This window comes from Myotis myotis, unplaced genomic scaffold (assembly GCF_014108235.1).
Source record: "Myotis myotis isolate mMyoMyo1 unplaced genomic scaffold, mMyoMyo1.p scaffold_m19_p_5, whole genome shotgun sequence".
NCBI classification, from domain to species: Eukaryota; Metazoa; Chordata; class Mammalia; order Chiroptera; family Vespertilionidae; genus Myotis; species Myotis myotis.
Genome location: NW_023416357.1, coordinates 67839768 through 67855311, shown reverse-complemented (window position 1 = coordinate 67855311; position 15544 = coordinate 67839768). Strand labels below are relative to the sequence as shown.

The 15544-nt window shown below is 41.9% G+C and overlaps 1 protein-coding gene across 2 annotated transcripts in view; it reads right to left on the bottom strand.

The window, feature by feature from the left end:
* KCNN2 (potassium calcium-activated channel subfamily N member 2) overlaps window positions 1–15544 on the bottom strand; it is a 362515-nt gene that overhangs the window by 131523 nt on the left and 215448 nt on the right. For both annotated transcript variants that reach the window (XM_036310432.1, XM_036310433.1), the window contains exons 4-5: window positions 13456–14726; window positions 12709–12804 (exon numbers count right to left, since the gene is read on the bottom strand). In XM_036310432.1, the coding sequence (XP_036166325.1) occupies window positions 12709–12804; window positions 13456–14726 (1367 nt within the window). The remainder of the gene's footprint in view (window positions 1–12708; window positions 12805–13455; window positions 14727–15544) is intronic.

Here is a 15544-nt window from a genome sequence, read left to right as displayed (position 1 = left end):
ATGAATGAAAATTCGTATTCAGCCTAGGAATCACCTTGGTTTCTGAGCTCATCACCTCTACTCCTCCAGCCTCCCAATCCTATTCCCTTGCATTGGCTGAGTAGGTTCCCATGTGGCAGCATGTCATCATTCAGGTCTTAAAGATGAGCTTTCATCCCACCCTCCATCCCACTGATCATCTTGTAATGTGCGTTCCTGCACAGTGGTGCAGAGAAGACCGCTTGTTTCCGGGCAAATGGTGCAGAGCAAATGCTTACCCACTGATTATGCTGTGTGGTTTCCATGCAGGATGTTCTGACATGGGCTTGTGGGACTAAGTCCTTAACACATGTTCGCTTTCTTTCTATGGCCAGTTGGAGAGAGGGGGGGGGGGCACTTGATGGATAAATTATTTCGAAATAGCTGCCACTGAAGCAATCTGTGTACACGGTATCAGACTTCGAGAGACAGTGAATATGACAGCGCGTGGGCAGGATCTTCATCGCCCAATGCAAGGAACGCCCAAGGGACAGATTCCCAAACATGAAGCAGAACGTAGCCACCACATAGCAGCTAAAATGTAGGGATAGTTGTCCAAAAGGATAAAAAAGATTGTGCGAGATAAATGTACTGAAGGAAGAAAAGAACACAGATTGAGTTTTTTAAATGATATACAAAATCTATACAAGCCAATGAATTCCAAATCAAGGAAATTTTTTAAAAAAGTAGTTTTCAACCCTAATAACAGTGTTGCTGCTTCCTCCCCTGCCTCAAAACAGGCATATTGGATATTTCTCTTTGTAGTACTACTGCTTAATTTTTGAAAGTCTGACCAAATCCATTTTCACTAAGTATCCTCTTTGACATTGGCAAATAGAAACAAATAGTGAAGATCTTGAGTAAAATACTAATGCAAAATGTATAATGCTATTCAAAATATTTTTAAAAAGAAAAAAAAAGACAGAGAGAACTCCTGGCCATGGACAATAAATGGTGATGGAAAAATAAAATAAAATATAATAAATAGTACATAAAAACAGAATTACAATTTTGCAATATTACTACAGGTTTAGATAGCAAACTAATATCATATTTAACTAAATAAATATATCTTAAGCTATTCTCACTCCCAAGGACAGATATAAGAACATTTCCTAAGTATGGGAGGATTCACTTATATGAATATAGACCTATGGCAAGTTTCTAAAAGTCAAGATTCAGTCTAAAATTTTCATAACTAAACCCACATAAACTGAGTTGTTATCTGTCAATAGCTTTGAATATATTCTAGAAGTACTAGATATGCCTTTGAAAAAGCGTGAGGTGACTGTTATAAATCACACAGCCATCACTTTTATATCACATTATATGCAAGCACTTCAATAAATATTCAGTTTAATTATTATTTTTGAATGTTTTTTTAAAAAATCCATGACCTTAAGGTTAAATCCAATACTAGGATATAATTTCCTTCAGGCATTCAGTGAAAAGTTAAGCAATTTAAACATGAGTACCCACATATTTTTTTAACCCTCATGACAGTAGACACTATTCTCAGAAAAGCACTATCCAAGGTCAAAACCAAGAAAAGAGTACTATAGTGCTTAATGCTTCCTCCCCAGAATTCAGGATGTTTCTGTTTAAACTAATCTCTAAATACTGCATAGAATGTCCTTGGAAGATCAAAACTTCCTGGTAGAAAGAAGACCACCTCAGTGACCAAGCAATAAAGCCTACATATCCAAATTTTAAAAGATTTGGATATGTAGGCTTGGATACAATTGCTTGGAAACAACTCCATCATAATACCTATTGGAGAACTACTATAGATAGTACATAATTGGGTAAAAATACTCAGAATATTCAAGAGTACAAAGGACAAATTATTGATGTAGAATACTGGCTGTTAAAAATAGTCTGTCTACATGGTTCAGTTCAAAGTGTATGATGTCTCAATCCCAATGTGTTTTATAAATGCAAAAAGCCAAGTCCAAAACTCACACAACAATAACAAAAAGAGAGACTGGCATAGTACAGATTCAACTAGTGAAATGAAAACAGAAAGGAGGATGCAAGCTCAATAAAAATCTGATCACTGGCCCAAGAAAACTTTGAGATGCTACTTGTCATGTTAACACATAAACATTCTTCTTCTCAATTCTTTCAGACCTGTGCTTCAAGCACTGTGGTTGGAGTGGTGGCATATGAAAAAACACTCTTACCAGACACAAACTCAGTCCAGAAAAAGAAAAGAAATTATTTCAATATCCTATACGCTTACAATTCTGTCAATAACAAGCTCATGTCTTTGGCGTGAATACTAGAGGTTGAATACCAGAATTTTCCATTATCCAAACCATTCCCTTTGCTCACATTTCAGAGTGCCTCATGTAAGCCCTGTAAGTCACCAAGGTCCTAATTAGTTATGACGAGATACTGTCAGCTGTGCCCCGGATGCCTGAAGCCCTACTGCCCGCAGGAAGCCACACCTAGGTAGGTTTATAGGGGAAATGGTTATTTTAGTAAAAACTGCTAGTCATAACATTATAGTTCTGTAACACTAGTTTATAGACTTCATACACCTAGAATGAACATTTATGTCTTCAGATAGCCAATTTGCCTCAGGGAGAATCTGGACTGACTCAGTTTAAAAAATTGGCTATCCTTAATATAGATCAAAGCTTTTTCTTTCTTTTTTTTTTTTTTTAAAAAAAAAGAACACACACATATGCACAGTCTAGATTATTAATAAACTAATGGTCATTGTTCAAATGCCCACTTTATCTTTTTGTTCCCTCTCATAAAACTTGTAAAAAGAAAAAAAAAATCATTACTATTTCCCAAAGACCAGAGAAGCTGGGCTACAATTCTTCCCCTTCCACCCTAGTTAACCCCAAAAGAGCAAAAAATACCCAGCAGCTGACACCTAGGTAGCCATCACCACGTGCCAATCAGTGTTCTAGGTACATTGTATGTGTGTAATGTGTATATATACATATATGAGCATATATATATACCCTTTCATTTATATACATACACATATTGAGTGTATGTATGTGTATACATACACACACTCAATTCTCATAGCAACTCAATGAAAAAGGTTCTTTATATTCCCCATTTTATAGACAAGGAAATTGAAGGACAGAGAGACTAAATAACTTGCCCAAGGTCACACAGCTAATTAGTGGTAGAGCTGGGAATGAGCCCAGACCCAGTGGCCCCAGAGGCAGTGCACAAAGCCATGAGGCTGTGCTGCAGAAAACCTTAGACAACTCAGAGAGTCCGATTGCTCTGCTCAGCAGGAAAGTTTTAGAGAAACATGTCAGAAATTATAATTTTTACAGCTTCTGCAATAAAAAGGATTGGGAACATTTGGGGACAAAGTTATCTTCCAAAACTGCTTTCACACTGTTTCTACATAAACTTTAACTATTATCCTCTTTTACCAATCTGGTTAGGCAATACTGAGAAACCAAAGTGATGGAGAAATAGAAAGGTAGAGAAGCTACCCAGACTTACAAAGTACTCAAAATACTAACCGGTAAATTAGACCTAGACATTCCAGGAAATACCACATCTGTCATTTAATGAACTGGTCTGTAAGTACTTTAAAAATGAAAGGAGTAATATAAACATTGTAATTTGTCTTAAATAATATCCTTTAACTCAGTAATTTCTTGCTTGGCAACTTATCCTTAGGAAATAATCAGATATGCTCACAAAAGTTCATCTGCAATAGTACTCATGTAAAAGTAATTTTAAATAGGTTCTTTCTAATTTTTCTTAAGGTCTAAAAATAAGGGAAATAATTAAATTGATTACATCTATATGGTGGGGAGAAATGGGGGCTACTGAGAATGTTTAATGGCATGGGGAAATTAATTGAAAGTTACATGAAAAGAAGACCAAATTTCTTATATAGATATATAGCAAATACTATGACCATCTACTTAATATAAAACATTATTACATAAATAATAATTACCTCTGGGTGGTGAGATTAAACTAACATATTCTTTTTTATGTTTTATAAATTCTCTAACTTGAATAGTTATGAAATTTATAATCTGAGATTTGACAGTATGAAAGATGCTTCTCTGTCTCTGGATCTGTAAGGGGGAGAGATCAACCAAAGGACTTGTATGTATGCATATGAGGCTAAGCAATGGACACAGACAACAGGGGGGCGAGGGCATGAGTGGGAGGATTGGGGGCGCAATGGGGGGATAAGGACACATATGTAATACCTTAATCAATAAAAAATTATAATCTGGAGAGAAAAACAAAATTTTTAAGAGGAAAGGCATGTAGTCATGAAGCCTGCATTGTTTCCTTCTTGGATATAATAGATGACGAGATTGCCTTTCACAGAGAACATGCAGACTTCAGCAAGGGATCGAACAGTCCTCATGACACTCTTGTGAGAAATGTGGCTAGCTGACAGGGTTCACAGAGTTGTTATTATTTAAAAGGCTGTATCAAGTATCACAGATGAGCGGACAGCAACAACAGAAAAGTCCTGCTGAGTTCTGTCTGTGGCTCAAGCACAGCATCACTTTTCAAACTCACGGTTAGCGTAAAGCTAGGAAGAAGAGTTAAATGTGTCATTGGCAAGTGTGCAAAGCAGGTAGCAGACACTAATGTTGACTGTTTCTGGAACAGAATTTTATACTAATTTGAAACCTTGGATCTTACCAATCCCCTAGCCAGTCCACACATGGCATTTTCTGAAACTAAAAAATGTTTGTCAAATAAACATCAAAATTAGGATTCAAATAATTCTGACAGGATGAAACCTTGGTCTGAAACCAAGATGCCATTTAACAAGGTTAATAAATGTAAAACAAACATTCAGTTCAATTACAATTTTACAAGTGTTACTTGGCAACAGTTCCTGTGAAGCAATGACTGTTCTAGACTAATAACAGTCAATATCAGGAAGCATCTCTAATGAAGGGAGGTAACAACCCCATGGGCATCTGAGAGTACTGGGTACATTTCTGACCTTCTTCTCTACAGAGGGAATTCAACAAAACAGAGTAAGCCCAGAAGAATGTGATTGGGGACATTCTATGCTGATGAGGAATAGTCAAAGAAACTGGGACTATTTAATTAGGAAGACATTGAACGGGACTTACCCAATGTTTAAATGTTTGTTCTGTGGTTCTGTAAAAGGGGGAATCAATTTTTTCTTTTATACTGGAAATTACAGTCTGTCTTCTGTCTCTATCACTGGACTGAAACAGCTCATCAAGGTCAGCAATGACCTTCAACTTTCCAACTTCAAAAGGCACTTCTCTACCCCTTATTAACAGATGTCATGGTATTCCATACACAGCACTGTGCCTCCTTACAACACTCCCATGTTCATCTCGGGTACAGTTCACTCTTATCTCTCTTTCCTAGTTCTTCCTTTACTCAACCTCTAGATGTCAGAGGTTGATTGACTGTCGACCTTCTCATCTTTCTATTCTCTCTCAGCAATTCTATTAATCCCTGTGGGTTTACTTAGTCTCTATCTTCATTACTCCCAAATTTAAATTTCCACTACAGACCTTTCCTCTGAACTCTAGTTTCTCTTGTAAAGTCAGAGGCATTTCAAATGTACTATGCCAAAACATATTTCTGATTCCACGTCCTACGCTTCAGTTTAAGTCTTCCCCTCCTGGCACCATACACTCGACTGCTCCAATCAGAATCCTGAGAATCATCTTTCTCTAGTCCCTTGCCCTCAGTTGTCACATCCAATCCACTAGGAAGTTCATTCTAACACCAATATAGATCTCAGATCAGACCACTTCTCCTCACCTCCACTACTGCTCCAAAGCCAGGTGATCATCTTTCACTATGACATGACTTGCCAAGGGTCTCCTTTTAGTCTCGAGACCAATCTCCTCAGAACATCAACAAAAGATCTTCTAAAACGTAAGTTGGATCATGACTCTCCCATGCTTTAAGTGTTTCAATGACTTCCCTACTGCAGTTTGAAACAAATCCAAAAATCCTTGACATGCCCTATGACCCTTCAATATCAGAACGTTGCATCCTCTCCCACCCCATCCGGGACCATTCTCCCAGTGTGGGACACACCGGTTTGCTGTCATGTGTTTGGGTGCAGTAAGTTCAGTTACCAGGCCTTTGCACAGGTTGTTGTCACAGATTCTGCCAAATTAGCTATTTCTTACCCTTTATGCCTCAGTTTAAAAGTCACTGCCTTAGAGAGTGTTCCTTTGATCATCAACCTTGCACCCCCAATTACTTTCTGTCTCAGTCCTTATACCTTCTTCGTGGCACTTACCAGAATAAGGAGTTTGTTTCTTTACTTAATTTTTGTTTCCTTATGCTTGCAATGTCAGTTGCAAGAGGGAATGGACTTTACTGCCTTATCACTACTATGTTTGCAGAGCTCAAAAATTCTTTAGACTTTGTCTCAACATAAGAAAAATATTCCTAAAAATAAGAGCTGCCTGGCAATGGGACAGCCTTGTACAGATGAACTGACAATCATGGGAAGAGGGTTCACGCTGAAAGTGGGCAACCACTTTTACCAAAGTTGACATAAAGGGAGTTCCCATGCTGGGTGAGAACCGTGCCAGATAACAATTCAGGTCTCCTCCACGCAGTTTCTAGTTTTATTAATAGAATGCTTAGGGAATTTCAGATTAAGAATATACTTTTAAAGTAGCAAACATCAAATTATTTCCTCATGAGCAAAAATTCCCTCTAAAACGGCACAAATTACCCCAGCTGGTGTGGCTGAGTGTCGACCTATGAACCAAGAGTTCACGACTGGATTCCCAGTCAGGGCACATGCCCAGGTTTCAGGCTTGATCCCCAGTAGGGCGCTTGCAGGAGGCAGCCCATCAATGATTCTCTCTTATCATTGATGTGTCTATCTCTCTCCCTCTCCATTCCTCACTGCAATCAATAAAAATATATTTAAAATGGCCCCATTCAACACCTTCTAGCCTGATGAAAAATAACTCCCCTGAAGTAAAACCAGTGCAGGCTCCCTCTGTGTGCCCTGCCAGATGTGGTTGGGACAATTACAGCCCACAGTGCCCTTCTTTCCAAGCTGTAAAAATGTGGCCCAGAAACAACTTGGCAGATCAAGCAAACCCACTTGTGGTAAACCTAACGTTCCACTCTTCATTCATTTGTGATGCTGCTCTGTAAACACACAGGGATCGTTTTATTTAGCGGCACACCCATTAATAATGCAGAGATCTTTGCACAGGCAGGCGGAGAAAATTAGTCCCGAGTGATTTCGTTACGACAGTGTCTACACTGAGTCAAAGGGACTGAGAGTCTCATTACAACTGATGTAGAAGTTGCTGGCAATACAGACCACCACATAGCAAAGCAATGCATGCAAGTCTTCTACTCTCTCTTTTGGAGTCTTACAGTCCCCCAGTAATTCTCATCTCCCTCACAGATAAAGCAGAGACCTAAAGACCATTCTAGGACCATTCCTTCTAGGTTTTCAGCTTCCTTCATCTTCACCAACCTCCTCCAAATTTTTTTTAAAGAAAAGTAAAATAAAAGTTGGCAAATATTTTATTCTGATGGCAACTTTACGATGCTTATTCTATTTACCAGATTAGACAATGCACCACTAGATATTAGGGAATGTTGCAAATAAGCTTATGAGGCTATGCATTTTGTCCTTAAATAATTTTTCTCCGAAAAGTTTTTCAGGAAGGCAGTAAACATTTTAGAAGCCGAAGATATTTAAAATTCTGCTTTATAATAGCCAGTGTTAACCATGCGATAGAGGAATATGTGTGGAAAGCAGGCAATGTCAACTCTGAGAACCTTTTTGAAGGGCTGGTGAACAATACCTTTCCATTTAAAACAAACTCCATTTGATCCAGAAATCTGACTACTGAATACTTACCATATGCATATATTCCAATCAGTAGATTAAAATAATTATACCATGGTGCTCATTTTTAGCATTGCTTATAATAGCAAACACCTAGAAAACTCAAAGCACCTATCAACAAACCACAATACATCCATAATGGGATAATATGCTGCTGCTACAAAAGGATAAGACAGATTTCTATGCGCTGATAAGGAAAACTTCCAAGATATATTACGAAGTAAAAGCATGTATGTTATCTCAAAACACCCAAGTGTTCATTCTTGAAAATTCTGGAAGCATATATGAAAAACTTCAAAGTGGTTGTCTCTGAGAAACAAGACTGAGAGTATGGAGACTGTGACTATCCCATTTATTTTAAACTCTTCTGTACTATTTGTTATTTTTACTATGTGTGTTTATTATTATTTCATTAATAAGAATAATGACTATATGCAGTATATTCTGCATGGTCTAGAAATGTCTACTTGCTCTCTGTAGGAGTGGGGGAGAGAACATCCTTTGTGTGGCCTAGATGCAGGAGCAGAGAGAAATTTTAATTTCTGACCTTCCAGTTTCAGGTCTATATTGTCCATCTCTGAAAAGCTACCTTGAAAGAGAATGAGTTATTCCACTGCAAACGATACCAAAGAAAAATCAGTGTTTCCTCTAATGCTATTTATTATGTAATTATATTATTACAAAAATGAAATCAAACAGAATTGTTTTCAACTTTAAAGTATTGCACTTTCCATTTTTCCAAATCCCATGAGAACCGGAAAGATCAGACTCCAAAGAGCTTTCTTTTCCAACCTAGAATCTTGTGTTTGCTTAACTCAGAATACTAAACAACTCTTTCAACTAAAGCTGCTTCCCTAAGAGAAATTAGAACATGTTAGTGTTGAAAAGATGAAGTGAAATCTACAAAAAATTTCATTTTGAAAATCTTAAAGAGTATGTGAACTTTGTTTAGTGTTTATTCCATCAAAGAAATCCTTCCAAGCCCACAGAAAAAGTGGTGGCGGGGGGTGGAGGGGACAGACATAAGAAAAGTCACGGGATACCATGCCTCTGGGTTTTTTGCCCCTATTAATTAGTATCAAGTGATAGTAACTAGCTTTCCAAATTGTATAAAAGAAATCTCTTTTATAGCACCTCTCCTTTGTCAGAGGGTTGTGATACACAGATAGGCACTTACCTAGGTTATTTTATTTATACCTTTTGTTTGGGGCGGGGGGGGGGGGGCACTTTTCTGAAGACTATATGAAGTAAGGCCAAATGTCTATTTGAAAAAGTCTAATATCTTAGTAGCTGAAAACTCTGCCCACTAAATCTGATTTTATATAAACCTTCTGATAAAAAAATAGTGATTTCACTTTTTATTGGAGGGGTGTACAAGTAATCAATTAAATGAACAAGCTATAGCTTGATGCATTGAGCTGTCTGTGGTACTGAAAAATGACACCAAACTGAAATATACTGAGCTCTATTCTTCATTACACTATATTAATTCAAGCACTTCCGTCCATGACTCACCTGAACCATCTTAGTTTGTCAGTGTGTATATAAACATTATACAAAAGGTCACAGTGACTTGCTTTCCAAGGTTCTCCTTGGAAATGTCAAGGTCTCCCCATGATTTGTTAATCAATTCTGATATACAGAGCTAGAATGTTGGCTATTACATTTGCTTTTCCTGAATGCAGTGAGAAATCATACCATGTACCAAAACCGACACTAGTTAGCTCTCTCTCCCATCATCATGTTGATATGCTAAAAGGAAAAAAAAAAGCCATTTTAGACACATGCTACATCCAAGGACATGCTCTGAATGACAACATAATCCCTGCATTTAGTTCCTTAACTCAAAGCTAATAAATATATTAGAAATTCTTACTAGTAAACTGAGATTGCCTATTTGCCTAAGACTTATTAAAGAACTTATAGCAGTGACATCTATAAGTAAAAAATAAGTCTGAGAATTTGGTTTCACTGAGCTTCAGAAGTATTTGGACAGTACCACCAACTATCCTCTGAATCTATTAGAACAATCCTGTTTTATTTCTGGTTCTTGACTTCTAGGTCAGAATCTCCACATTCATGTGGTCAATTTCTATTTTTTTTTTCCTTTAAGCATTTCAGGTAATAATATAGAGCTTCAGCCTGAGGAAATCCCTCTAGATCAGAAATTTTCAACTGGTGTGCCATAAGAATTTTTGAAACATGCAATACCTGACTTTTTAGTCAGGGGCACTGACCGCTTTTCCTTAGATTGTCAGATAAAAACTATGACAACAGCCAACACAACTATAGCCATCCAGTGTGAATGAATCAAAACTATACCTATTTTTTGCAAGATTGGCAAATATGCAGAATTTTAGTAATTAGTTTATGCGTGCCATGAGATGGAAAAGGTTGAAAATCACTGTTCTAGATAAAATACTGAATGTAAAATCTATATCCCAAACAACTGGTATTACACAAGCATGTATTTTAAAATTCTATTAAGTGTGATTATTTGAACAGAAACCATATGCCATTTAAAATAAACCCAATTTAAAAAATCTAACATTTTGTAGTGTTTTATGACCCCAACAGTAGAGAAGTTTGTTGTGCTTATCGTCATTTTTCTCACTCATGCCATACATAACCAATATATCTATGCATTTTTGTAACAGAACTTGTCCTCAAAATTAGCCAATGAGTAGAATTCTTTCAAGTATGACATAATCTACAAAAATATGATTTCTGATATTTTATTATTTTCTGTAAGTTTCAGGAGTTCTAACATGGGATCAATTTTTTCTTACAACCTGTAATTAACATTTGGCAGCTCCTCTCACACTCCTATGTTATTTCAAAAATATCTCAATAATTCTTAAAAAGTCACTGTCTTTAGGAAGACACTTGTTTTTTGTTGTTAATACCATCCAATGTCCTCCCTCATGAATGCTTGTGTAGCTGTGTGCTTTTCAGAAGGAACAGGTAATAACAGGAAGGCTGATGTTTATTAAAAAGTAAAAACAACAACAACAAAAAACAGCAAACGCCAAGGTCTCTTTCCAGAGTGAACTGAGTAAAACCACTCTGATACTCAAGAAAAAAAAAAATTAGTTACTTGATTTTTAAAAATACCTAAAATATTCTATAATTATCTTCTAAGTTTAACCCTCTTCATATACCAAACATTTGGATGTAGAGAAAAACCAAGCGAAATGTCCACATTTCAGGGCTGCTGGCAAGCAGTAGCAGAATACAGCAGGAAGAGCAGGAAGCATTCTGGACTCCAGGCTTGGAGGACAGGGCCTGGTCACACTCTGAACTGTCTAGCTGCGTGATCCAGCAAGCTACTCACCTCTTCTGACTTCAGGTCCTCATCTGAAAATTGAGTCAAAGAATCCTTACACCTATTTTGTTCCTTCCAGCTCTGTCTACTCTTCAAGTCAAAATGAAAAGATACACTCATAGTGTTTGAATTACATTTTAGTATCACTTTAAAAGGTTTGAATCTCAAACGCCTATGACCATTAGCACCTAATTAGAGAGAGATCTATGTAAGTTATTAAATTTTAAAGAGTTCAAATATGTATTTGCTTGGTTTTTCCAGTGCAGTTTTACTACTTACTCTAAATATTCTCTTTCTAATTTTCATTCTCTAACCTCATTCCTTCAAAATCGCACTTTCCAAAGTTTTTGCAAATTTGAAAGCAAGATGAAGTAATTTCTCCCTCCTCATTTGGGGTCATGTGCATTTTTATTTTGTTTGGACAACTGTTAAAATGGGTTTCTTCTATATTTAGTATATATATATATATATATACATATATATATATATATTTGCTAATTACTAACCTAAAATTAATTTAATTTCTAATTAATGCTCAGTTCCTTCAATGGCACGTTCTATACAATGTTTTAAATTCAAAGGCCATTCCTAAAAGACAGCAGGTCAAATTTGATGGTTTAATAGTTCCACCAAATGTCTCACAACTGCTCCAAAAATATCAGAAAATACATACCAGTGTAAATTCTACACTGGAAAATCCCAAATCACTCCTAATTTTTGAAAACTCGATTTTAATTCACAAATCTTAACATATCCTTGACTGAAGGTTACAGCAAAGTATACCACTCAAAATACAACCCATGAATATTGTATAGAGGATTCTGAAGTTGTCAGCAACAGCCAAATCTAACAATAGAGCTCCTGGCTGCATTTAAAACATTTTCCTAACAAGACTGCTCACAAGAGCAGTAGCCTTTGCTCTTGACTGACATTTTTGAAAAATGATGTAATGATTGTAGCTAAGAATCTATCACATACCATATATACAGAATTTGTATTCAAAACTTACTATTATTTTTTAATGATGGGGGCTATAGAAAGGGTTAGAGATTTCTCATGTCTTATTTATATACATTAGCTAGGAATATCACCAGCCTCTTTTCTTCCCTAGGCTACATTATAGGAGATGATCCAAATGGATACAACCTTCCATAATGAGGCACCACTAGGAAGGGGTGGTATCAAACAAGAATACACGTTTACCCTTCAGACTAAGGCTAGTGCATAACTGACCTTAAGGACAAGAAGTGCGAAAGTGGATCACCTGAAAGAAGACAGGGGAAAATCTGAAGGGCTTGATAAATACATCCCAGAAATGACTGCATGCTTGCATGCTGCACTGTTTTGTTTTTAACTTCTTGAAGGAACAGGTCAGGTGGTATGTAAGAATGCAGCATGTTTCTTCTGTAACCTCAAGCAAGGACATGAGGGCTTGGAAAAAAGCTCAGCTGCCTTGAGCTTCTCCGGGCTGGAGGCATGACTCTGGGTCATTCATAAACAGCAGAACCTAAGTTACCTGTATTTCCCTGGCGTGGTACACGATGATCAGACCGAGCAGAATGATCGTGGAGAGACTGATAAGGCATTTCAGAGCTAAGGAATACAGCGACGCCTGCAACACAGTCAGACAGAAGCACTTTTAAGAAAGAAGCACTTTCAGCCAACCACCTAGGCCCCTGAGTGGTGAGGGGTTGGGAGGGTCAGTGAGTCCCCCACCAAGTGGGCCTGAACTCCCAGCTGGGTTGGGGGGACCCCTATCTTGCCTCTAGGATCTGTCACATCACTTAGCCTCAAAGGCAAGCGAGAGGAGAGGACAGCTGGGAAGGCGGGTGACCAGAGAGCCAAGCAGCGGGGTCTCGCCATCACAGACCCAAGTGCAGCTCCTAGCTCTAGGAACCGGAGAGGAAGTTACTCCTGAGTTTAAGCTCTCCGGTTGAGAGGGCCTCCTAAACCCCGAGCACCAGAAGATGAATAAAGCATGCTTTCCCACACACTCCTGGAACCACTTCTTTAATTTACCCAAACGCGCTGGGCACTCACTGTCTCCAGAACTTTGCGCACGGAAAGGCTTCCTCTCCGGAGTTGCCTTGCGGACTAAGCGTGCGCTTCTGAGCCGCGTTCACTGTCCCAGCGGGCACTGCCCTCCGATTGTCCCGGGAAAGCTCGCAACTGGCAGGCAGGGAGTTCCCGCCAGTGCCAACCCCAACCACCTGGCATCCCGCTCTGCAGCCCCGGAAGGGTGGACAGGGGTTCGAGCGCGTACCTTGTCGTAGGCGCCCCACGACAGCTCGGTCTCAATGACCATAACCACGATGCCGAACATGCCGAAGATGAGCGCGTAGTCACTGAGACGCTTGCGCTTCTCGAAGAGGGCACGCCGGTGGCCCAGCTTGTAGCCGATGTTCTGGTTCTTCTTCTTGCTAGACTTGGTGCCACTGCTGCTGCCATGCCCGCTGCCGCTGCCGCCGCCGCCTCCAGTGCTGCCTCCGCCGCCGGTTCCATAGAGCGCCAGGTTATTGGAGTTGTTGTGCTCCGGCTTTGACACCACGATCTCGGGGGCTGAGGACGACGCTGCAGCGGCGACTGCAGACGGAGAGGACGCGCCGCCACCTCCTCCGACGGACGCGGGTGGCTGGAGGGGCTGTGCCTCCGAGTCCATCTCGTGCAGGTTTCGGCGGGACGCGCTCAAGTTGCTCAGCGGACGCATGACGCCCCCGTTGTACCTGCAGCTGCTCATGGCTATTTCGGTGAAGGGGTTGCTCTCGCGGCGTGCCTGGGACTGGTGGTGCTGGTGGTGCGCCAAGTGGGGGTGGTGGTGGTGGTGCGAGAGCGGGGGCCCGGAGCCCAGGCTGCCGAGGCTGCCCGTGGGGCTGGCGGCGGGCTGCAGGCTGTGGCACTGGTGGTACAGGGAGGCGGACGCGGGCTGCTGCGCGTACTGCTGCCGGAGCGCACTGGCATGGCTGGACGGAGTCAGCTCGCTCACATTGAGCTGGCTGCCCCGGCGCGACGAGCAGCAGCAGCACGACGAGCCCGACAGCGGCGAGGAGGTGCGGGTCCGGAAGGCGCCGCCGGGCGAGGAGGTGCGGAGCAGAAGGGACAGGTTATCCCCCGCCCCCGCCCCCGCCCCGGGGGCACCGGAGGAGGCGCAGCTGTTGCACCGGAGGCATGGGCTGCTGCCGCCGCTACCCGGCTGCTGGTGCGCGAGGTGCGGGTGGTGGTGTGCGTGCGGGAGGGACGCGAAGGGCGGGCACGGCTTGTCCTGGCTCTGCTGCTGCTGCTGGCAATGCAGGTGTGAGGAGCGCGGCGGCGGCGGCTGCTCTGAGAAGAAGCCGCGCTGAAACTGCAATGGGGTTTCCATGTCAGGGCTATTAAAGCTGCAGGGAGACCAGGCGGTGGTGCACCCTGCGCAATGCGTTATGGTCGGGAGCGGGGACTCCTGCTGCTGGTGCGAGGAAGGGCCCATGCCGGCTCCGGTAGAATCCAGGCGGCGAGTCCGATTGGTTGGGCGCACCAAAACAATGGGCATGACATCACCTGCGGGGACCAAGACTGAGTTTGCGGCGCGCGGCTCAGGGGAGCGCGTGTGTGAGAGAGGGAAAATAGGGAGAGGGATCTGCAGGGTGAAAATCCAAGGGTGCGCAGGACAAGGTGAGGGCGAGGATTCCACCTGCCGATTGGGAGCGCCTGTGAGCACCGCTAAGGATGGGGAGCCCCCACGCAGTGCAGCCAGGCTGCAGGGGTAGGAGAAAAGAAAGGGGTGTCCCTCCCTTCCTTCCGTGTCGCGCCCCCCTCTCCCCCACCTAACTACTGCCGGACGTGCAGTCTAGATCACCTGCGCCGGGTACTGCAGCACGTTGGGCCACCCGGCTAAGGGTCAGGCGCAGGGACAGTGCGGAGCCGGCCACTCCTCCGCCGCCAGGCACGCCTCAAAAGGCTGCAGATCAGCAGCCCCCCGCTCCACACCCACCTCTCCCCAATTGTCCTGCAGAGAGTGGGCTTCGGCTGCCAGCCAGATAACTGTGGGGGGCCCGCTTTGGAGAGAAAAAGTTTGGCGACAGGCTACACGAGGGCTCGGGAATAACCACGGGGCCTGAGCCTAGGTTTGCCCTTAAAATCAGCGCGGATCTTTCCCGGCCGCTCAGTGCCAGAGCCCGGGAGTCGGGATTGGCTGCGCGGAGCTTTCGCCCTAGCGTTCTGCGGCGCGGGTAGGGTTAACCGTCTGACACACCGGCCCGAGGAGGATGGGGGCGGGGCCGGAGAGGGGGATCCCCGCCATCCGCGGGAGGAGCCCGCACGGGCTTCCCGGGTCCCCCTGGCGGGGGCGGAGGGCTTTCCCCGCTACCGCCTGCTCA